General features: G+C 38.2%; 1 protein-coding gene across 3 annotated transcripts; it reads left to right on the forward strand.

Annotated features, from left to right (window-relative positions):
- The first annotated feature begins 890 nt into the window (after positions 1-890).
- On the forward strand, positions 891-24169 carry PTGR2 (prostaglandin reductase 2). Of its 3 annotated transcripts, XM_030319534.2 has the most exons (10): positions 891-972; positions 4319-4402; positions 6962-7080; positions 14274-14465; positions 16871-17041; positions 17786-17995; positions 19177-19298; positions 20323-20410; positions 21785-21824; positions 22750-24169. In XM_030319534.2, exons 2-10 carry the CDS (start codon positions 4366-4368, stop codon positions 22824-22826), a joined length of 1056 nt encoding a protein of 351 aa, XP_030175394.1. In that variant the 5' UTR covers positions 891-972; positions 4319-4365; the 3' UTR covers positions 22827-24169. The 3 variants fall into 3 exon arrangements, with proteins under 3 accessions (XP_030175394.1, XP_030175396.1, XP_030175395.1); XM_030319536.1 differs by lacking the exon at positions 14274-14465 and having other exon boundaries at positions 22750-22916; XM_030319535.1 differs by lacking the exon at positions 21785-21824 and having other exon boundaries at positions 22750-22852.
- The last annotated feature ends 772 nt before the right edge of the window (positions 24170-24941 follow it).

The raw sequence follows: 24941 nt of genomic DNA on the forward strand, positions 1-24941 counted from the left end.
CACTGTAGCAGGGGGGCAGGAGTGCAAGGGCACCTGGCTCTAAGGGGTCCCAAACAAAGCAGGTTTGGTCACTACCGCTGGTACGTGCAGGTAGGCAGTGAAGGTCAAATGGATCATGTCTTGGCGTCACTCAGGGTCTTACTGGTTTAGGACAGTCTATTGCTTGAGGGGATGCTTTGCCTGCAGGATTTTTTGCCTGCGTTAAGAGATAGGCTGGAAAGAATTTAATCAATTACAAAGTTTGAGACCAAAAAGGAAGCAGTTGAAGTCCTCTTTCAACACTAGGTAATCCATCTTCGAGGAAGCTGGGATGTGTGTGTGTGTGTGTGTGTGTGTGTGTGTGTGTGTGTGTGTGTGTGAAAGAAAAGGCAGCCCCTCGTAGGGGAAGGGATCATAGCCCAGCCTCTGGAGAGGCGGTTTTAACCGCAGCATTGCCCCTAACCACCGAAAAAGTAGGTGGTTCAATCCCATCAGCTCTCCGAGCCTCAGTATCCTTGTCTATAAAAGCAGGAGTAGGCTTGATGGGCCCCATCTCGCTGTAATTTTCCACTCTGAGGCTTACCGAGAAGTCCATACAACGAATTAAATTCCTTCAAGGACTGCTGGAAGTGAACTCAATGGTCAAGGCTGAACGATTTGCTCTTTTGGTCCAGTATGGGCGGCCATAGAGCACCAGTCCTGTTTAACTGATTAATATACCTTGCCCAGACACGTGAGGATCGTTTAAAACTCCGCATCTTCCCCACTTCTCCCAGAACTCAGGGATCTGGGAACGTGGGAACCCAAGGATCTTGCTTTAGCTGCAAAACCCCGCTCCTGGAGGCGAGGGGGCAGGGAGGAGGCGGGGGTGGGGTGGGGGTGGGGCAGAGGTCTAGCGGTGCGCCTGCGTGGTGGGGTGGGAGGACAGAGGTCTCGCTGCCTGCAGTTCGCAAGCTCTGAAAAGCGGGCGGTTTCCTCTCGAGCTGCGTGCTGGTGAGTGACGCGAGACGGGCCCGGCGCCGGGGCTGCTGGGTCAGCCTAGCCCGAGGCTGGGTTGGGTCTTCCGGGTGAGGGAGGATCTAGGAACCGGGGTGACTTCCACTCTTCCTCTCGGAGCTGCCACGAGGCTGGCATTATTGCCTAGGTCACTATGTAGCAGGGTTCTCGCATAGAGAGTCGTGACACCACGGCTTTTCTTAACCGGAAGCAACTTTATTCCTGCCGGCACTGCTCAGTTGGGCTCGTACCCGAAGAGCTGAGCTCCGAATGCCACCTGGTGTAATTTTTTACATATTTTCTACTTTTTTAATCTCCCACATGTGGTGATAGATACAAACATGCTGTCTGATTAAGTGGTCTCATGTTACAAGGTCATGAGGGTTGTGGTCACCCGCATAGCCAGGTTACCTTGAGGGTTTTTTTTTTTTTTTTTTTCCTTAGGGAGGGGGGACCCTACCACAACTAGGTTAGGGAATGCTCTAGAAGAAACGGGGGCAGGTCTTTTGTTTGTTCGTTTTTGGTTGTTGTTGTTTTTTAACGTTGGGTGTAAGCAACCTTAAGTTTGCACGTAATTGTGTTTAAGGTGCATCTGGGAGGTTCATTTAATAAATATTTATTGAGCACCTGCCATGTGCCAGAGGGTGAACATGAATCATTGAACAAACAGACACAAATCCCTGTCCCTTTGGCACTTGCAATCTGGGAAGCCAGTTTGAAATTTGGGCTGTAGATGCAGATATTTAGTAATGTCTATGTGAGTGGTTGGTAGTGGGAGCCAGAGAGGAAGGTGAGGCCAGTGGGAGAAGGGAAGAGCCAAGCAGGAATCTCCCAACCTGTTAGACTTGGGCAGAGGAAGGAAGAAACCAGAAGAGTCAAAGGAAAGGGAGCGACAGGCCAGCAAGAGTGGAGGAAATCCCAGAGATTTCCACCTTTTATAACAAGGCTGGGGTCTGCAGAGCCATTTGGGCAGAATAATTGAACAAGATCAGGATGGGGAAGAGTTGTTTGTTTGTTTGTTTGTTTTAAACATGTTAGGAAGCTCGTGTTATGGAAATGGTTATGTGTTGTGTTTGAGTGTGGGTTCTGGTCTTTCTTTTGGGCAAGGTCTTCAACCTGTCTCTTCCTTTTCTCCATCTAGAAAAATGGGGACAGATGACAGTACCATCCTCATAGGGTTGTTGGGTAGAAGGGGTTCGAGACAATGATTATAAAAACTTTAGCCCCGTTCCTGGCACTTAGTAACATTCAGAGAACCTGCTGAGAGAAGGGCCTTTCCTAAGATCCCACGTGATTGGAACCAGGCCATGTCCTCTGCTCTACCTAGTTCAGTACTCTTTTCTAATGCTAAGCTACAAGGTAGATTCTCAGATAACACAGTCTTTATGAGCAGCACCGGAGTGAATTTTTCAGTTGACCATTGATTTGGTGTTATTTTGGGATATTACTTATCACTAATTGGGAATCCATTTAATATCATAGCAACCAAATATGGTACGCTTAACATCAGTCAAAAAAGAGTTGAGTGTCCTCCCTACTCCTTCACTGGGGATGCATTTAACACCACCACCGCCTGTCCTCTCAGATCTAGAACTTGGTGTGTCATATTTTAGGATTTTAATTTTGTAACCAAATCAATTCTTTATCCTTTAAATGTGTTGTTTGTTGTGCTATCAAGGGATATTGTGCAATTATCTTACCTTAGTTAAATCTAGTGTTTGACAGTTGAAAAATTTCTAATTTAATACAGAGGGAGAGAAATTTAGTGGTGTGCTTTTCATGCTGATAAAAAGTATTTGGACAAATCTACAGTGTGCATATTTTAGAGAAAGCACACATAGAAAGTATTCAGAGAAGAGGGCAAAATATGAAACTTATTTGGGAAGAATTCCTTTGATTGAAAATTATGATGCTGTTAATAACCTCTCTGGGGCAGTTATCTTTGGACCCAGCATCAAATGGAAAATTTTGCTTTTTAATTCTTCCATAATTTACACACAAGGTGATTCAGTAGAAAATTTCCTTTTATTTTTTTTTTTTAATTTTTTTTTCAACATTTTTATTTATTTTTGGGACAGAGAGAGACAGAGCATGAACGGGGGAGGGGCAGAGAGAGAGGGAGACACAGAATCGGAAACAGGCTCCAGGCTCCGAGCCATCCGCCCAGAGCCTGACGCGGGGCTCGAACTCACGGACCGCGAGATCGTGACCTGGCTGAAGTCGGACGCTTAACCGACTGCGCCACCCAGGCGCCCCAGAAAATTTCCTTTTAAAAATATGTTTAGCCCTACAAGACATTTTGGACTTCTTGATGTGAGGAGATAGGATGCACAGAGTAACATCTTTAAAGATTCTTGCTTAAAAAAATTCAACCTATGTCTAAATCGAATCTCTAGATCTAACTACCAGTCAAGGATAGGGAGGCGGGGGTGGGGGTGGGGTGGAAGGGTGGGGATAGAAGAATGAGGTAAATGACACCCTGAAGAAGCAATCAAAGGACATTACATAGACAAAGGAATTTAGCAACAAATGTTTCTTCAGCATTCAATGGCATGAAATAAAATCTGTAAAATGGGGATAATAATACTTCATAGAAGGTTAGGAGATACAGTGCCAACACCAGAATTTCATTTTGCTGCTTTCATTAGCTCAAATTGTAAACCCAGAATAAGCTGATCCTTTACTTCTTTGGCTATTTTGTATTTCAGAATTTCCTATAAGGTGAGAATTTAAAAATGCTTTTAATGTTTTACTTTTTTTTTTTAAGTTTTCTTTCTTTCTTTTTTTTTTTTTTAATCCCTCCACTCAACATGGAGCTCAAACTCACATCCCCAAGGTCAAGAGTTGCATGCTCTTCTGACTGAGCCAGCTACCACTGATGTTTTGCTTTTGTATAAATAAAACTATTAAAGTAATTTCCATTTTGACCAATGAATAAAAGAATTGTTGAACATTTGGTTACATCTCAAACAGCTAGTGTTTTTGTTTTGCTACTAGATTAACTTCTAGCTCTGGAGGAATATATCATGTTTTCTTTTAATCAAGTCACAGTAGGAGGCTTAATCAGGACGGTATAAAAATGAATGTGCCTGAATTATGAAGCCAAAAACATTCGTCTTACTCAGCCTTTTGAACTTGTTCCTATTAGTCAAAAATTGTAACTAGATTTAGTCTTTCTTTGCATATTTGCTTTACGAGGCCAACTCTGGCAGGGAACTACATCTTTTCTGGATCCCAAAGATGGTTTTTTTCCTCTCCTTGTTCAGAATCATAAGTGTGCTTTCTTTTTTTTAATTGTTGACTATTTTAAAACTTTGTGATTTAAAAACTTTTCTGTTTATAGGAGTTGCTCTATACAGAAGTCTTGTGAGACCACTGTGCAGCAAGGTGATGATTATACAAAGAGTGGTATTGAATTCCCGACCTGGTATGTATTTGTATCAAAGACCTGGTCTTTGACAATTATTAGTGAAAATGAAGGAACAAAAAGTAATAGTTAATGTGGTAAATTAAGGTAGGAAGATATTAACCCTAGTAGAGATATTGGAAGAAACTCTTTAAATAATATAGTATTCAGTTTTTTAAGTGATCACTTATCAAGGCTATCTGTTGAAGAAAAAAGGTATTTTAGAATTATTGTACTTAAAATGCTATATTACCCAGGGCACCTGGGTGACTCATTTGGTTAAGCATCTTGACTCTTGATTTGGGCCCAAGTCATGATTTCACGGTCATGAGATCGAGCCCTGCATTGGGGTCTGTGCTGACAGTGTAGAGCCTGCTTGGGATTCTCTGTCTGTCTCTCTCTCTCTCCCTCTCCCTCCTCTTTCTCTGCCCCCACTTGGACTCTCTCTTTCTCAAAATAAATAAATAAACTTAAAAAATATTATATTACAAATATATATGGCTTTTGTTTTTTATTTACAGTATGTATTGTTGATTCTTAAAATTTGTCTTTCTGTTCTATGTGAAAAACACTGACCTATGTCTGTGCTGACATCTAACCTGAATCATAGAAACTTAGGTATGAAAATAACCTGAGAGGTTTGGGCCCATGCTGCTTTGGTTTTACTGTTTACTTACCGTGTGTCTTAGAAAAATCACTTACCTTCTTCCCCCCAGCCCCTTACCTTTTCTGACTTCCATTTTAGAAAAGTGAGATGTTAGATTAAAGTGTTTATTCTTTTTCCACCTTAGACATTTGATGACTCAATCAGTAGGAAGTTTGCTTATGTTAACATAACTGAGTAAGAATACACTTTGATGACATTTTCTGCTTACAAATTTTTCTTTCTATATTTCAAATTTTCTAATTTCCTAATTTTCAAGACTTTATTTTAAAGTAGGCTCCACACCCAACCTGGGGCTTGAACTCACAACCCTGAGGTCAAGAATCACATTCTCCACCAACTGAGCCAGCCAGGCATCCCAAGGCTTTACTTTTTAAAAAAATTACATTCATCCTCATGGGCCCCTCCAGCTCAAGCCCATCTCCGCCTGTGGTGTTGCTTTCATAACCTTGCAGCATCCCTTGTCCACAAATGCCTGCCTATGCCTATCTGAATGCTGGTGCCCGCAGCTGGGATGCCCAGTGATAACAGCCTGCACGCAGGCCCTCCTGCAGAACTTAGCAGCAAGACAATCCCTGCCTGCCCTGACCCTGATGGGAGATGAGAGAAGCTGGGGCTAGGTCTCTTCTCCATCATTCAGCATATCTCATTTGGAGAGAAATCGCATTAAAGTGAAGCTTCTGACTCTCCTACATAACCTATCTAAAATTGGATTTGGGAAATGGCTTTGATCAAAACAAATTTGATGAGCAAATTGGACATTTGAGTCCCATTCTATGTAACACTGTCACATACAGACACGGGCCCATATCAAACTTTCCTAAGACACTAGTACATTCGGAGTCATCTCATAAAGTTAAATTTTGGAAAAAAAAAAATTATGGGGTGCCTGGGTGGCTCAGTCGGTTGATTGTCCTACTCTTGATTTCAGCTCAGGTCATGATTCTAGGGTCATGGGGTCGAGCCCAGAGTCAGGCTCAGTGCTGAGTGTGGAGCTGCTTAGGATTATCCTTCTCTCTCCCTCTGCTCCATTTGCACACGCTCTCTCTCTCTCTCTCTCTCTCAAAAAAAAAGAGAGGGCATCTGGTGGCTCAGTCAGTTAAGCATCCAACTCTTGATTTTTGCTCAGGTCATGATCTCACATATTGTGAGTTTGAGCCCTGTGTCAGGCTCTATGCTGGCATCATGGGGCCTGCTTGGGATTTTCTCTCTGTCTCCCTCTATCTCTGCCTCTTCCCCACTCGTACTTTTTCTCTGTAAAAAAATTTTAAAAATTACATTCCAGTTTCCATTTCTTCTTAAGATGAGGAAGGAAAGTTTACTTAACTATTTATTTTGGCTGATGTGTTTCTGTTATGTTGTAAAATTTGATTTTCATAATTAAAAAAGATGGCTGTGAGTTTTTACTTTTTGAAATCTTACAATTTTACAACAGATGAGGTGATTTACCTGTAATATTCTTTAAAAAGGAATTTTGAAGTTGATGGCAATATTTTATAGGAGCTTCTTGGAGAAGATAAAGAGCAACTGAAACTATTTGAAGAATTTATGCTGAGTTATAGAAAAATTACAGAACAATATAGATTTATTCATGTCTGTATTAAAAGGGAGTTCTCTGAATCCTAGAGTTACCTTTTAAAGAATAACAAATACACTTTGGCTCACGTCATGATCTCATGGCTTGTGAGTCCGAGCCCTGCATCTGGCTCTCTGCTGTGAGTGCAGAGCCTGGAGCCTGCTTTGGATTCTGTCTCCCTCTCTGTCCCTCCCCTACTCACGCTCTGTCTGTCTGTTTCTCTCTCTCAAAAATAAATAAACATTAAAAAAAAAAAATCACAAGGACATACATTTAAAAAAAGAGAAATAATTACATAAGAGAGTGACTTTTTGATTTTATATTTTCCTTAATATTTTAGGAAAAAATGGTAATCCAGTGGCAGAAAATTTCCGAATAGAAGAAGACAATTTACCAGATAATATCAATGAAGGACAAGTACAAGTGAGAACTCTTTATCTTTCTGTGGATCCTTACATGGTAAGAATCAGGATTTTGTGACTTGGTGAAGATTAATTGTATTTTCATATTTTTTATGTTGCATCTGAATTTCATTGTGCAATCCTCATGATTAATAAATAATTTGAGCAATTATATCTTGATGCCTGGGAATTACAGGTTGTCTTTGTTTTTATTCACTTGTGTTGTGGAGGAATGTTGTAGAAGAAATGTTTTCATCATAGTAGTACACGTTAATCCGATTCTTTCAAATGTCCAGATCACTTCCCGGTTGTAAATAACATAGTGAATTAGGCTTGGAAGTTCTCTCAGATTGATCTAGTTTACCAGGCAGGCTCTGAATAAGACCTTTATTCTAGTTGGTTTCTTTTTGAAGGAACAGACTCACTTATGCTATTTTTAGATAAAGAAGATTTATTGAAAGATACTGTGAAGGACTACAGTTGAGAAGCCCTTAGGCACATGGACTTAGTCTCTGTAAAGACAGATAGATTTGGGGGCACCGGGGTGGCTCAGTTGGTTAAGCAACCAGCTCTTGATTTTGGCTCAGGTCATGATCTCATGGTCGTGAGTTTGAGCCCCACATCTGGTTCCGCGTGGAGTCTGCTTGGGATTCTCTTTCTCTCCCTTTCTCTGTGCCCCTTCCCTGCTCGTGCATGTGCTCGTGCTCCCCCCCCCAAAATAAGTCAATAAACATTAAAAAAGAGAGAGATAGTTTTTTCTTCTTTTCCTGTATGAATGCTTTTTATGTTATTTGCCTGCCTGATTCGAACCTCTAGTACATTGTTATATAGAAGCGGTGAGAGTGAACATCTTTGTCTTGTTCTTGATCTTAGGGGGAAAGCATTCAATCTTTCGCCATTAAATATGTGGGATGTAGATGCCCTTTGTCAGGTTGAGGAGATTTCGTCTTATTCCTGGTTTGGTTTCTGATTTGTTGAGTATATTTATCATAAAGAGGTGTTGGGTTTTTTTTATTATGATAAAATAGATCTAACAGTATGCCATTTTAACCATTTTTAAGTGTATAATTCAGTGGCATTAAGCGCATTCAGTGTTGTGCAGCTGTTACACACTTTCCATATCCAGTACTTTTTCATCATCCTAAACAGAAACTCTGCCCTTTAAATAATAAAATCCCCATTATTCCCTCCCCCCAGAAGCAGTTTTAGATTTTGTCATGTGCATTTTCTGCTTCTATTGAGATGATCATGTGGTCTTTGTTTTTTAGTCTATTTATGGTTTGTTATATTAATTAATTTTCAGATGTTAAATCCATCTTGCATTCTTGGTCCTGGTGTGTTTCCTTTGATACGTTGTTGGATTTAGTTTGCTACTATTTTCTTGAGGTTTTTTGCATCCATAAAGCTGTGAGACTATATTCATCGTCTATTGTTTCCTTGTGATGTGTTTGCCTGATTTTGGTATCAGGGTACTCTGGGCCTCAGAATGGGTTGGGAAGTGTTCCCTCCTCATCTGTTCTTGGAAGAGTTTGTGAAGAATTGGTATTCTTCTTTCAAAGATGGGTAGAATTCACCAGTAAAGCTATCTGGCCTGGGTTTTTCTTTTTGGAGAGTTTTTAAATGACTAATTCAATGTCTTTATTTGTTGTAGGTCTACTAGGCTTTTCTATTCCTTTTTGAGTTGGCTTTTGTAGTTTGTGTTTTTCTGGGAATTTGCCCATTTCATCTAAGTTGTGTAATCTATTGTCATCAGTTCTTAGTATTTCCTTGTAATCCTTTTTTATTTCTGAAAGATAGGTAGTAATGCCCTTTCTTTTATTCCTGATTTTAGTAATTTAAGTCTTGTTTATTTTTCTCTTAATAAACAATAAGCTAAAATAAGCTTCAGTTTAGGTAAAACTATGTCAGTTTTGTTAATTTTTCAAAGGACCAACTTTTGGTTTTGTTGATTTTCTGTATTGTTTTCCTGTTGTCTATTTCATTAATTTCTGTTCTTTGTACTAGTTTTACAGCTTCCTTTGAGTCTTTATTTATGTAAAATAAAAAGTTAAAAGAAAATCAGGATAGCTTATTCAATCCAACTGGGTTGGATCAGTTAGTTGACTATGTACTTTGGGGCAAAAATTACATTCTTAGCTTAACCCCTACACCAGAATAAATTCCAACAGATAATAAAAAAAATTTTTTAAGTGAAACTATAAAAATTTTTAGAAAAAACATGGATAAACAATTGAATGATGTTGGGGAAAGACTTTGTAAGAATGACAGCAAACCCAGCTAATATGAAAGAATATGATTGATAAATAGACCTATTTTTAAAAACATTGTATTTTGTAAAACACAATAAAACAGGATGTACAAAATCAAAAGATCAATGGCAAACTTAGACAAATTTGCAATAGAAATAAAAGATAGTAATGGCTGATATGCAGAAAGTTTGTCTATATTCGCCTGTGAAAAGTTGGGCAAAGAGACAAATAAGCAATTTAGAATCTCTTTATATATTACTGTTCTTGTACATATGCTTGCTTCCTGCTTTTGGCTTTTAGAGTGCCCTGGTAGGGCACAGAGAAAATCCTGGCTGACCTCTTCTCAGGCTTCATTTACAGTGGAGACCCAATTGGCAATACCAATTTTCTGCCAGGGTAGTTGTAGCCTTGGGAAGGCTCCTCTTCCCTCTGATCCAGGAGTGTAATTCAGGCTCTGTCTTCAAGTAACACCAGTCATAGTTGATTATGCTTACCACGGAAAACAGTTTGACGACTTCATTCAAAATTCTTCCCAGGGTAGCAAGAAGTTTTTCTTTATGGGCTAGGGAAATGAAGTGGTGACTGGTCTAGAACATTCTAAAGAGGCAAAAGACAAATAGATACTGAGGGATAAATTAGGGCATTGATTTCCCATAGATCTAAAGATGCTCCACCTTTCAGTGGAAGCCAAGACAAGCTCAGTCAGGCTATCAGCCTCAATACTCTAGACTGTGCTGAGCAAATCACATGAGGAGAATAATTACCCCCAATTCAGGAGAAAAATGGCAGTGCACTATTTAGTATTCAGGGTCAATTCTTGATGATGATTAGTGTGGAGTTCTTAAGACTTCAACACTTAAATGTATAAATAAGACATAGCTCAGGGCATCTAAGGATTACATATGCCCTGGTGAACAAAATGTAAAGCCTATCATTTAAGCCCAGGATAATAAATACAAAGTAAATTAAGAGAACACAATTTACCAAAATAAAGCCAAGGTTCAGGGGTAGAAGGGTTTTAAAAATGAAACAGAACAGTCAAAAAGGAATAGTTGAAAACAAGCAGAAAGGATGTGTTTCTCACAGAATTCTTTAAGTTGGAACAAACTTCCTGTTCAGCAGAATTCCCTCTGAGAGAACTTATAGTGAGATAAATTCATGACCCAAGGATTTTAGGGGTGGAGAGATGATGAAACAGTTAAGATTATGACATGAACTGGATTCATGATCTTCACTTCTAAACACCCCCAACTTCAAAATAACAACAAAAAACCTCTTTTTCCTCCAGGAGAGTATATAGCTCCTCTGTCCACTCATTTCATGCTACACAGCACTGAGTTTTTCTTGAGACTGTCTCTTCGTTCTCTGTGTTCATTCTGTATGTCAGTCTCAGGTCCTGTGGATCCTCCTTCCTAAGTACATCTCAGTTCGGTCCACTTCTCAGTAAACTTCAGGGACGTGTATTCAGTCTGAGTCATCATTATTTCTTTTTCTCCTAATGGAGTATCCTTGCAAACCACTCTTCGCCCCCTTAGACTGTCTTCCACACTGCAGCCAGAAATGGTAGTTGTATAATAACAACTAATCACGTCACCTTTATGTCTAATGGCTTTCTTTTAGTCTTGACATAAAGACTAACATTTTGGGCATGGTCTAAGATGCTACATAGTCTGGTCGCTGTCTGCCTGCCCAGCCTTACTATACCCTACTTTACTTCTTCCTCTTGGATGCTGGCCTCACTGGGCCTCTTTCTTGTGTAACACACCGGTGCCTTTTTGGCTCAAACCTTATATTGATCATGTTTTTCCTTTGCTGTATTTTTTAATGCTTTCATATCTTAGGAGCTTTCCTAATCCTGGAGAGACAGCTCCTCCCAGCATATTTTAGAGATAACAAACAACTTGCCTGGAACACACCAAACTGCCTCCTTCATCTAACTCACACAGGTGATTTTCCCTGCCCCAAGTCACCCCAGGGCCTGGTGCCAGACAACTAGGGACCACCCCTCTAAGCCAGATCCCACTGAAATTATTCAAGCTGTCTCCTCCTAAACTTACTCAAATTTCCCTACCCTGTCTTGTCCATTTCTTCCCCCTGAAACCATAATAAAGACTCTGGGCCATGCTCTCCTGTTGCTATTTTTTCTTCCTGACTAACTCTGGTGCTTCCCCCTGTGGCCCTGTGTGGTATGGTGTGCTCCTCCTCTTGGGACTTGTAAGTAATAAACTCTTCTTTTTTGTAATACTTGTATTTTTGTTTTTTATTTTTTTTTTGAGAGGGAGGGTGCAAATGAGTGAGGAGCAGAGAGAGAAAGAGAATCCCACAAGGGGCAGAGAGAGAGAGAGGAGGAGGGAGAGAGAGTGGGGGAAGTGGGGCTCACCCAATGCAGGGCTCGAGCTCACCCGAAGCGGGGCTCTAACTCATGAACCATGAGATCATGACCTGAGCATCGTGACTGAAGTCAGATGCTTAACCAACTGAGCCACCCAGGCACTTTAAACTCTTCTTTCAAGGCGGGTGTCTCTGTGTCTGTTGTTCTTCCATACCTGACTACAACAAAATCCTGAGTACAATTAAAACAAGCCTTTATACGTGTTGTCCCTCTGTCTCCCTCCCGCTCCTTTCCTGTTACCTGGCCAATCCCTATTACTCTCTTAAAGCCTGCATTAAAAAGATTTGCTTTGATAAGTCGCCTTACACCCTCAGACTCGTCTTCTCTGTTATCTTTTCTCAAAAAAGTACCTTGATCTTCAGCATTTCTTCCGGTTGTAATGAAGAATGATCTGTGTAGTTCTTAGATGCCTGTCTTCCCTAATAAAAAGTAAACTTATGAAGACAGAGGTCTTATTTGTCACTGTATTTCCAGTGACTGGCATGGCGTTTATTAAGTATTAATTAAAGGAAGGAGAGAAGAAAATAATTTTGGTTCTTTTTACTAGACACTGTTCTTAAAAAAAAAAAAAGAACGTATCCAAATTCATAACTCATTTTAATCCCCATGTTTACACAGTATTTTCCATGGTTATATTTAATGTATTATACTCTTTTTATTTTATATTTAAGTGACTTTATGTATATTTTCATATGATAAACGAGTCCAAATATTATTTTGGTGGTTATATAACATTCAATTGTGTTGACATCATTTGCTTACCTATAGAGAATTATTGTTTGTACTTTCTCTGTTAGCCTTATTTAAGAGTCAGGTCCTTGGTCCGGCAATATTCAGTGGCTGCTGCACTTGGTTTCCGAGAATACTTGGAGGGGCACACTAGCAGAAGTGTAGTTAGCATATTCTCATAGAAGCTTCTCCCTCAATTCCCTGTTTGGTCATTTACCCTGGTGAACTGAACCCACATAGTCAAGTAGCCTTCTATCTTTTCTATCTCCTGGACCACCCTGTAGGCCTCTACGTCTTGGCTTTCATAAGTGGGCAAGAGTGAGCCACAGAGAGGAAGAGAGCCTTGATTACTTCCCAGAGAAATCTTTAGCTCTAGTCCCATGGAAGGGTGTGGTGCCATTGTGACATTTTGCCTTTGTAGTAGAAGGAGAACATCCACCCAAAGTTATGGGGTATGATGTAGGGCTTGGCCTGAAGCTGTGATGAACAACTGTGTAAAAATTGTTTCACTTCTTTTGGGTTATTTCCACCGGGGAAGCAGAATTGCTAGGCCAAAATAAATGAATAATCTTACAGTCTATATGTTGGTAGTTTGCTTTCTATAAAAATTGGACAGTTTTATAATAGCAACATGTTAAGTGTAGCTAATGCACCACAATCCATTGAAACCATTGACACATTATTTTTGCTAGCATAATGTAATATTAAATTTGTTTAAAAATTTTAACAGCTTTGTTGGAATATTATCACATATCATACAATTTATACATTTAAACTATACAATTCAAAAAAAAAAAAACTATACAATTCAGGGGTGCCTGGCTGGCTCAGTTGGAAGAGCATGTGACTCTTTTTTTTTTTTTTTAATGTTTGAGAGAGAGAGTGAGTGTGTGTGTGCACGTACACACTCACGAGTGGGGGAGGGGCAGAAAGAGAGGGAGACAGAGGATCCTAAGTGGGCTCTGTACTGACAGAGGCTCTGGACACTTAACCGACTGAGCCACACAGGTGCCCCAAAAAGAGCATATAACTCCCGATCTCAGGGCCATGAGTTTGAGCCCCAGTTTGGATGCAGAGATTACTAAATAAATACATTTTCAAAAAATAAAGTGTACAATTCGGTGGTTTTTAGTCTGTTTACACAGTTGTTTAACCATTACCACAATCTGATATTAGACCATACTTAAAGTCCTTTCTAATTGTACTTATTTTTTAAATTTATTTTAAAAAATTTTGGGGGCGGGGACACCTGGGTGGCTCAGTTGGTTAAGCGTCCGACTTCATCTCAGGTCATGATCTCGTGGTCAGTGAGTCCAAGCCCTGCATCGGGCTGTACTGACAGCTTGGAGCCTGGAGCCTGCTTTGGATTCTGTGCCTCTGTCTCTCTCTGCCCCTCCCCCACTCACACTCTGTCTCAAAAATGAATAATCGTTAAAAAAAATTAAAAATAATAAAATAAATTTTGATGTTTATTTCTTTTTTGAGAGAGAGAGAGAGAGTGCAAGCAGGGGAAGGACAGAGAAAGAGAGAGAGAGAGGCAGAATCTGAAGCAGGCTCCAGGCTCTGAGCTGTCAGCACAGAGCCCGATGTGGGGCTCAAACCCATGGACTGCAAGATCATGACCTGAGCTAAAGTCAGATTCTTAATGGACTAAGCCACCCAGGCGCCCCTCTAATTATACTTCTTTACTTGTTAGAGAGGGGATACATTTTTTTTTAAAGATAAAGAATAACTGAAAAGAAGATAGAAATTAAGATAAATTTAATTTGTTTAACACTTAACGTTACTGACTATATACCTTTCTTTTAGTCACCCGATAAATTAACAAACTGACCAGTATTATCAGGCAGAATTATCCTCATCAACATTTTCTTTTTTTAGCGTTGCAGAATGAATGAAGACACTGGCAGTGATTATATAACACCTTGGCAGCTGTCTCAAGTGGTTGATGGTGGAGGTATTGGGATTGTAGAAGAAAGCAAACACGTACATTTTACTAAAGGCGATTTTGTGACTTCTTTCTATTGGCCCTGGCAAACCAAGGTTATTCTGAATGGAAACAGCCTTGAGAAGGTGATGTATAATATACAGTACAGTAAAACCTTGGTTTGCGAGCATAATTCGTTCCAGAAACAGGCTCATAATCCATAGCACTCGTATATCAAAGGGAATTTCAAGAATCGTTGGCTTAGTTGTGATCGTGTGACATTTGACATCATGTAGTACTCCTGTTGCAAGATATCGCTCGTTTATCAAGTCAAATAAAATTTTTTAGAAATGTTTACTTGTCTTGTGGAACACTCGCAGAACAAGTTACTCACAATCCAAGGTTCTACTATCTGGGTCTTCCCCTCCCTATAAATCATTGTGCATTTGGCATTCGGTTCAGTGTGTTATCAGGGAAAAAAAATAAAAGCAGACATTTTCTTTTAGATGGCTGCTAAAATGTGGAAAACCTTTGTTTCTTTTCCACTGTTGGCCGTAACTATATGACAGTTCTTAGATTATTAGTGAATAGTGTTGTTTTTCATATTTAATTTATTTCTTGACTTTTACATATATAAAAGCCAGAAGGTCTCTTATAGTTGTATGCTTTAAAGTTTCCTACGAAATTGCCATTTGACTTAAACTCATTTGGTTTGTGCTTAAAATTCCATTTTGTATCAAAAGTCCTGAGTTCAGTGTCTGTTGTTAGTTGAATTATGTGAAATTACCAATACTTGTCTGTATTGACCTATAAAACCTGGCAGCTTCATGTAATGCAACCCAATTTATGTCATCAGGGAAGTTATTTTATGTCTCTGAACCTTAGTTTCCTCATGTGCAAGATGAAAATAGTAGCTCTTTCACAACTGAATGTGGAAATTAAATGCTATGATAAATATGACTCTTTCTAAAAAGCTTTATAAAATTTTAGTATTTTTTATTATTAGAAATTCTTTTTTTTTTTAAGTTTATTTATTTTGAGAGAGAGAGAGAGAGAGGGTGCGAGGGGGGTGAGGAGAGAGATCTCATGAACCATGCATGAGATCATGACCTGAACTGAAATCAAGACTTGGATACCTAGCCATCTGAGCCACCTGGGCAGCCCTGTTATTATGAATTCTTATAATCAGTTAAAGGTGACTGTTAAAATACAAACGATATGTGGGAGATGTTATACAATAATTTTCAACTTAATGATACCAGTAAAATATATTTAACAAGAAACTTCTTAGCAGGAAGAAATATTCAGCAGGTTCTGGTTTTTCCCTGTCATTTTACTATGGAGGGAAATGGGGCAGCTGGGGAGAGCTTCAAAATGCTTTCGGCACAGTTATTAGAAATGAAAAGGAATTCAGAAGGGATGGAGAAAGGGTATTTGCTAAACACAAACCTGTCTCCCAAAGTTTCTATATTGGATTTACTAATAAATATTACCTACATGATATATTTTTGTGTACTGTAGACCTAAGTATTGTTGACTTTAATACCTTGATTGCCTTTATGTACACACTAGATCTGACAGCCATTTAAGACTGCTGAATACAAACTGCCATTTTGTTTATGACAGTTTAACTACAAATCAAATTAATGTGGTGAATCTTCTTTCTTTGAAAAAGCTTCTTTACGTATTTTTAGAGAGTGAGCAAGAGAATCCCAAGCAGGATCCGCACTGACAACCCAGAGCCCAAAGCAGGGGCTCTATCTCACGAAACATGAGATCATGATGTAAGCTGAAATCAAGAGCCAGATGCCCAACTGACTGAGCCACCCAGGCCCCTTGGAATTGCTCAGAGGTTTTAAAACCTTCCTACTTTGCCTAGTGTTTTCCCCTTAAGTGTTTCTTTCTTTTTTTAAATATACTTGGCGGCATTGATAAGAAAGAATGATAAGTATCTTTCATGTAGAATTCTTTAAAGTTTTTGTTTTTTACTATAAAGAGAAGTAATACTTATTTGTTTTTTACTTTGTACAAGTAAATTATAGAATTTTCACAAGACTGAAGAATGGTTCACTGTTCTAGAAACCATATCAGGTTGTTTATTAAAATCTGCTTGGGATGCCATTACAAAATACTATAGACTGGGGGCTTAAATGACAGAAATTTATTTTCTCACAGTCTGAGATCGAGGTGATGGAAAATTTGGTTTGTAGTGAAGTCTTTCTTCCTGACTTGTAGTTGGCTGTCTTTGTGCTGTGTCCTCACAGGGCATTAGCCTTTCTTCTGTGTACGTGCAGAGAAAGACCTCTGGTGTCTCTTCCTTTTCTCATAAGGATGCAAGTTCTGTTGGATTAGGGCCCCTCCCTGATTACCTCATTTAACCATGATTATCTCCTTAAAGGCCCTGTGTCCAAATATAGTTATATTAAGGGGTAGGTCTCAACATCAGAATCTGGGGGAACACAACTCAATCCATAACAGGTTTTTCTCTGCCTTGTTGATTTAAAATAGGAATTTCTAGTATTATTTTTTAAAGTTAGATATTTTATTTTAGGTAGACCCACAACTTGCGAATGGACACCTTTCATACTTTCTTGGAGCTATAGGTATGCCTGGTTTGACTTCCTTGATTGGGATACAGGAGAAAGGTCATATAACTGCTGGATCTAATCAGACAATGGTTGTTAGTGGGGCTGCTGGTGCTTGTGGATCCTTGGCTGGGCAGGTAAACTTTCTGAGAACTATTTGATTTTCTAAAAACTTGAATTTCTGGATACATGTATATAATTTAAAATATAAAATTGAACAAATGTATAATGTTATTTTATATATTTCTGGTAGGAATGATGTTATTACCTGCTTAGACTCTCTTCATAACGATATGGAAAATGTAGATTTTTGTATCTTGTTCTCTGTTAACCAGAAATAGACATGGTAAATGCTAGAGCATTGCTCTAATCAATATAAGGAAGAAACCCATAGAGTACCTATCTGGAATTCCATGACATGAATTAAAAGACAAACTCATATTTTTAAAAGGAATCTTCAAATAAGAGAGCATTTACTGGGTTCTAGAAATACAGTAAAGATTATAATAGAATTTTAAAGTATATTGTTTTATGACTAACAGTCTTTATTGAAACAAAATATTTTATCATAGGCCTGAGAAATATTGAATTGCAAGTTAGTGATGTTTTGAGTCTACTTCTTTTATGAAATCAGCTTTAAATTGTGAGATTTTAACATTCAGACTAAGTCTAATTTTAGTCAATCTTAATTTGTTTTTTAGCAGTGGCATTATATCTGGTCTTAATTCTTTTGGTTTCAAATTACTTTTAGCCAAAGTCCTGTAATCTAACCTAAATTGTGATGAACACTCTCATATACTCGTGATATCTTGTATACTCACATTTTTACACTTAAATGTAGCAACGGAAAGTTGTTTACTTTTTTAAAATCTCCCCCCTAGATTGGCCATTTGATGGGCTGTTCCAGAGTGGTGGGAATTTGTGGAACACAGGAGAAGTGCCACCTTCTGACCTCAGAACTGGGCTTTGATGCTGCAATTAATTATAAAAAGGGGAATGTGGCAGAACAGCTCCGTGAATTTTGTCCAGCTGGAGTGGATGTTTACTTTGACAATGTTGGTGGTGACATCAGTGATACAGTGATAAGTCAGGTTGTTTGCCAATTTGTTACAAATTTGAATGCTACATTTTATTTGCTGTGCTTTTTACCTGATACCGAAAAAAAACCTATAGAATTGTAGGGTTTATTGTGAGAAATAATGTTAATGATCAGTATTGTAATTTAGTGATGCAGAAGAGCTTGCTGACAACTACTTCCGTTTGCTTGCAGATTTGCATATGAGCATCAATTTCAGTTCTTTGATAGCAGTATTGTATTTTTCACCTGCAATTTATTTTTATCAAGAGTTATAGTTGTAGGGAGGTGTGCCTAGCTGGCTTGGTTGGTCGGGCACGGGATTCTTGATTTTGGGATTGTGAGTTCTAGCCCCACGTTGGGTGTTAGAGATTACTTAAAGATAAAATCTTAAAAAAAAAATTACAGTTGTATTGTTCAAGTGGTGAAGTTTTGACCCTAATTCCTCATCAACTAACTCACTCACAGCCATGGCCTCTGACTTTGGGTAGGGAAACTATTTTCATAGATTATAGTTATTTACATATTTTTAGTGACAATGTTATAAAATATCAACATTAGCTATTAACACGGCATTGTCCTTTACTATGTATACACACACACACACACACACACACACACACACACACACACACACATATATACTGCAGTTGAGGTTAAATTATTTAAAAATTCTCTTAACATTTATTCATTTTTGAGAGTGAGAGAGACAGAGCATGAGTTGGGGAGGGGCAGAGAGAGTGGGAGACACAGAATCAGAAGCAGGCTCCAGGCTCTGAGCTCTCAGCACAGAGCATGACGTGGGGCTCGAACTCACGGACCGCAAGATCATGACCGGAGCTGAAGTTGGACGCTTAACCCACTGAGCCAGGCACCCGAAGGTTGAATTATTTAAATCCAAGGAAATACTTTACTGCTGCTACTAACAGTAGCAACAACAATGATGATACCGGTGTAATTCTTCTGTGCATTACCAAACTCTCAATTACCTCTGTTCCTTTGGAAGGGACTTGTTTCCTAGCTAATTAAAACTCTTAAATACATATAAGGAGTAAATCTTCAAAGCAAAATCAATTAATTGGCACTGAAGGATTAAATTACAATAGTCAAGGAGGCTTTCGCTGAGGCAGCCATAAAATCAGTAAACATAGGAAAGGCATATATCTTAGGGTATAATCATCAATTTTTCCTGAACAGATGAATCAGAACAGCCATATCATCCTGTGTGGTCAGATTTCTCAGTACAACAAAGATGTGCCTTATCCTCCTCCACTACCCCCTGCTGTAGAAGCAATCCAAAAAGAAAGAAACATCACAAGGTATGGACCACCCTTTTCCCCTTATTACCAGATTCATGAGTTTAAAGATCATAGATGTATATGAAATGGTAGTGTTTTTCATATATAATTCTTCCTTATTAAGTAAAACTTGAAAATGGACATTTTTTTCAGTGTTTAGGTTTTTGTTAACTAGAGTCCTGGCAAAAAACTTTTTTTTTTTCACATTTATTTTTGAGAGACAGAACATGAGCAGGGGAGGGGTAGACAGAGAGGGAGACACAGAATCAGAAGCAGGCTCCAGGCTCCGAGCTGTCGGTACAGAGCCCTTCACGGGGCTCAAACCCACAGACTGCAAAATCATGACCTGAGCTGAAGTAGGACGCTTAACTGACTGAGCCACCCAGGCGCCCCCTGGCAAAAAATTTTCTAAAAAACATATCGGTTCTATCAATCTTTCGCAAGTCTTTTTTTCCCCAAGTGATAGAAACTCAACTCACATTGGCGTAAGTGCAAAGGTAATTTATTGGCTCACGTTTCTGAGCAGTCCGGTATTAGTATTGGCTGGACATAAGGTTTGCATAGTGGCATCACCAAGTTTTTCTCTACCTTTGGGCTGTGCTTTCTTTTGGGTTGGCTCTGTTCCTTTGCAAGCTCTTCTCTTGCAGCAGATCAAGAGGATGACTGTTATCTCTAGTCTTACATGTTACCAAGTTAGTAACCCAAGCAAAAAGAGAAAGCTCTCTTCCTCTCAGTTTTATCAAAGCTGATACTGGCTCCGACTGGCCTGGCTTTGGTCACAGGAGAGTGGGGAAAGGATATTACCCACAAAGTAAAATCACAGTGCTAATTACCAAGCAGGGTTTTAATGCTAGCCAGACCAAACAATAGAAGCCCGCTACACTTACACATGTAACTACACCTAAAACTGTATCTGGCCTGATTCTGTGTGATTAAGTCCTGATGTTTGAAAAACTAACAAATATTAGAGTTCTGGAATGATTTGATTTTGAGCTCTTTCACCCTCCATAGTCTCTGATCATTATCCTTTTCTTCCCCACTACAGAGAAAGATTTCTGGTGTTAAACTATAAGGACGAATTTGAGTCTGGCATTCTACAGCTGAGTCAGTGGTTTAAAGAAGGAAAGCTAAAGGTAGAACTTGCCTCTATTCTTTTATCAGTATCATTGATATTGACATAATTGATATACTTTTGTGTTATTTGAATTTATTATAGTGAACATATTAGCTTTGTAATAGGAATTCCTACAAAATTGCACTGAATATTGTAAATTAAGTTTACTCTCAGGTGAGTATAACTTCCTAATTGAGAAACCCTCTACTGTCAGTCACTTTATCTAAAATTTTATTAACCTTTACTTTTCTTAGATTATAATACAAGATAAAAAGGTGTTTTTTTTCAAATTTTAATATTCATTAATTTAACAAATATTTATGGAATGCTACTATGTGTTAGAAGCTGTGCTTTTTTTCTTTCTTTTCTTTTCTTTAAAGTTTATTATTTATTTTGACAGAGAGAGAGAGAGAGAGAGAGAGAGAGAGAGAGAGAGGAGAGAGAGAGGGGGACAGAAGATCCAAAGCAGGGTCCATGCTGACAGCAGAGAGCCTGATGCAGGGCTCAAACTCACAAACCATGAGATAATGATCTGAGACAAAGTTGGTAGCTTAACCAACAGAGCCAGCCGGGTGTCCCTAGAAGCTGTGCTTCCTCAAAAATCTTTTAAGCACCTCCCTGTACCCCTACCTCACCACCACTATACTTCTTTCCTGCCCTCCCTGATAGCCTGATATATTTCTTGGTTGCTGGCTATCAGGAGTTATTCATCTGGGGTCTACAGACACTGACCCTGGGATGTTCTTGAAACTTGCAAATGACAGGCAAAGTTACATGTGCGTGTGCTTATGTTTATATACTTTGTTTTCTGAAAAGAGGGGATAGTTTGTGATGTTGCCAATTGAAGATTAGACAATGGGAAAAGAGGATTTTATTTTTTTAAGAAGATTTTATTTTTAAAAATCTTTCAATAGGAAACTTCTGTGCTATGTCCATGAAATGAAGAATATCTATTTTTAGACAAAAAGTGCTAAATAGTATTACTGCCCTTTGCCAACATGGAGAATATTACAGTTGACCTTGAACACCTCAGGGGTTAAGGGCGTTGACACCCTCCATGCAGTTGAAAATCCCCATGTATCTTTTGACTCCCCCAAAGCTACGAGTAGCCTACTATTGACCAGAAGCCTTACTGATAACATAAACAGTTGACTAACACATATTTTGTATGTTATATGTAATTTATACTGTATTCTTACAATACAGTAAGCTAAAGAAAAAATGTTAGTAAGTTACAAGGAAGAGAAAATACATTTACAGTACTTATTTATTGAAAAAAAAATCTGTGTATAAATGGACCTGCACAGTTCAAACCCGTGTTGTTCAAATGGTCAACTTTAAATAGACATGATGAAGTCTAAAGAATACTATATTTGGTTATTTTGACTTACAGATTAAAGAGACTGTGGTAAATGGATTGGAAAACATGGGAGGTAAGATGAATGTAGGTTTATGTATCATATGCATGAGCTTAGCACAAATATTCCCTTTTTTCCTTTACTTCTACTTCCCTCGTTTTTTTTTTTCTTTTTAAATCATTTATTTCTTTCCTGTAAACCCATCCTGCAGGTTTACTTAAATATGTTAATCGAACTCCATTAAAGTTCAGCTTAATGGTATTTAAGAAAGTATTGTTTTCACATTTCAAGTCATCAAATAAGTATTTCTTTGGTTTTGAAACAAGTTATGAAAAAAAATACAAGTATCACAAAAGTCATTTACCTTCTAGGTAACTTTTTCAGATTGAATCGTTCTAAGACATCATAAGATTATATTAAACAGATTTTCAATATTTAGGGTTTTTTTTTTCCCTAACATACACAGATTTCAACATTCTTTTGTCTGTTTAAAATGAAAGAGATTAGATCAAACTGTTTTTTTTTTTTTTTTACCTTTTTAGGAAAAAATATTTAATACATTTGGTCAATATGTTTACTAAACAACTTAAATTTTACTCATTTTCCTGGCATAACATGCATATTTTACTTAGTAAAACTTTATGGTTAGATTTCTATTATTTTTATTAGTAACTGAAAAATTGTTTGTGCTGGCATTTTATCCACATACTTATTTGCTTCTAGTCTTCAGATTCTATAAACAGTGAACACTGAGGTAGATACCAATTAAACATTTCTAGTTTGGGTAAAAACACATTTTTAAGATGTAAATTGAGTTAGTTTAGTGGCTTTGCCAATATTTCACTTCAGGTTCTCTTCATGAAAATTTCCTTCTATAGTTAATATTAAAATAATTGAAGAAATTTTTCAAATTAATTGCATGTGTTCGACCTACTGATAAACATGTATGATAGTGACATTTAGGTTTTCATATAACCTAGTTTGTTTGTTTTCTTTCTAGTTGCATTCCAGTCCATGATGACAGGAGGTAACATCGGAAAGCAGATAGTTTGCATTTCAGAAGAAACCTCTTTGTAATATGTATAAGCATCTTCATCAAGGAAATACACAGATTTCTTTCCATTTTACTCAAAGATTTTTAAGATATTTCATAAAAAAAATCTTAGACTACAGATAGCTTTTTTTTTTTATGTTGATTTTTGAGAGGTAGAGACAGAGTGTGAGTGGGGAGGGGCAGAGAGAGAGGGGGACACAGAATCAACGCAGGGCTCAAACCCACAAGCCATGAGATCAGGACCTGAGCTGAAGTCGGATGCTTAACTGACTGAGCCAGCCAGGTGCCCCGAGTACAGATAGCTTTTAATTTGAAAATGTGATCATAGGTAATATTTTCTAGTTGGATAACATTTTTTCCTTTATCTTCAATATCATATATGTTCTCTGTATCCAACATGAGTATTTACAATAATAGACTGAAGTCAACATGACATATTTTTCTTTCCTTTACCAATATTACATATGATGTTTTGATTAGACAGTCTGAAACCCATAGAGATTTGATGTAACTCTTTAGCAGATCATACAAAATAAACAGATTTTTACAGTTAATAACTTTCACTTAAAATAGAATGCTTGAGGGGTGCCTGGGTAGCTCAGTCGATTAAGCATATGACTCTTGATTTTGGCCCAGGTCACGATCTCACGGTTCATAAGATCTAGCCCTGTGTCAGCATCGTGTGCTGACAGCGTGGAGCCTGTTTGGGATTCTCTCTCTCCCTCTCTTTCTCTCAAATTAAAAGAAATATATATAGAATGCTTGAGAAGACACATTGTAAATATACGTTGATCTGAAAATGCTTTACATAACTCTTGAACTGTAATTTGGTGTAAGAATAGAATTGGGATGGCCTTTCCATGTGGAGATGGAGATGGCAGAGTGTGTGTAGGGGTTTTGGGGGAATCCAGAGCTTGTGGAGCAGTTTTTAGGATACAGAGCAGAGGCTTTGTGTTGAGAAGATAAATAACTGAGGTCAGTTAGGTCGATGGTGACAGTAGTTTACTAGAGGATGATCTATTTGTGTTTTGCTAAATAATTTACTGTATAGTCTAAAAACTCATATATTGACGAAAGCATGTTTGTTTTAGGTTAGCAGGCACACACTGTCACATAGTGTAAAGATTTCGAGGGCAAATAGATATAAACATCACTTGAAGTTTTAGGTGATTAGAAAGATTAAGACAACAAAGACAGTTTTAGCAAATGACAGGACTTAAAAGAAAATGACAGGACTGACTGAACAAATTAACAAATGGTTCTGAACACGAGTTTCAAGATCTATTAATGAACCTCTAAATAAGAGGGTTTGTTTCATTAATTTAATCAACCATTTACAACAATAAAATCGAGGATATTTTTCTAAGTGTTGTGCTGGTTTATGGTCACCTGTTTACACCCTGCAATATACTTTTGTCTATAACATTTGTAGAAAGTGGATTGAAATTTTGTTAGTAATCAACCACTCCAGTTGACCTCAGTGTTCTCTTTCTTGTTTTATATACCTTTCCTGGACTGTTTCATCTCCAGAAAGGTCTGTATGTTGATAACTCCTAAATCTACACCTCTATTTCTGACCTTTTACTTGAGCTGGGGACCTCCAAGTAAAATATCCTTTTGACACCTGGGATAAACTCTGTTTATCTAAAGTGGAATTGCCTTTCTCTGACATGTTTCTACTTTGTTTTTAAATCACCATAGTTTGTGCACCCAAACTACTACTCTCTCACCCATTCAGATACCTGTTACGAAATCAAGGCTTGTGTTTAACCTTGAGAATACCCTTCTTAGAGAACTCCTTTAATTCCCACTGCCACGATCTTGAGTTCCTCGTCCTTTGGCACACAGCAAGTATTCAAAAATTAATAATCTGAAAGTCTGTCAACCCCATTAAGCTCTAACACGTGGTGGCATCCAGCCTGGAACTCAAGTGTTCTAGTCCGCGGTGTGGATATCCGAGAGCTCTTTCCATCCCAATATAGGGAACCCAGACTCTGGAGAATTCATATTACAAAAAAAGTTATACACCTGAGTCTCAATTCTTACCCCGTCCCGTATGCAATGCAGAATCTGATTCTGCAAGTTCCCTTCTCAGTCAGTGAAGCTTTGAGATCCTCTTCACTGATAAATGTTTAAGT

This window comes from Lynx canadensis, chromosome B3 (assembly GCF_007474595.2).
Source record: "Lynx canadensis isolate LIC74 chromosome B3, mLynCan4.pri.v2, whole genome shotgun sequence".
In the NCBI taxonomy this organism is placed as follows: Eukaryota; Metazoa; Chordata; class Mammalia; order Carnivora; family Felidae; genus Lynx; species Lynx canadensis.

Coding starts and splice junctions, on each gene's coding strand:
- PTGR2 (XM_030319534.2), top strand. CDS start 4,366: ATGATTATACAAAGAGTGGTATTGAATTCCCGACCTG. Junction 17,042..17,785: donor GTGGATCCTTGGCTGGGCAG/GTAAACTTTCTG, acceptor TCTCCCCCCTAG/ATTGGCCATTTGATGGGCTG. Junction 21,825..22,749: donor TGGATTGGAAAACATGGGAG/GTAAGATGAATG, acceptor TTTTCTTTCTAG/TTGCATTCCAGTCCATGATG.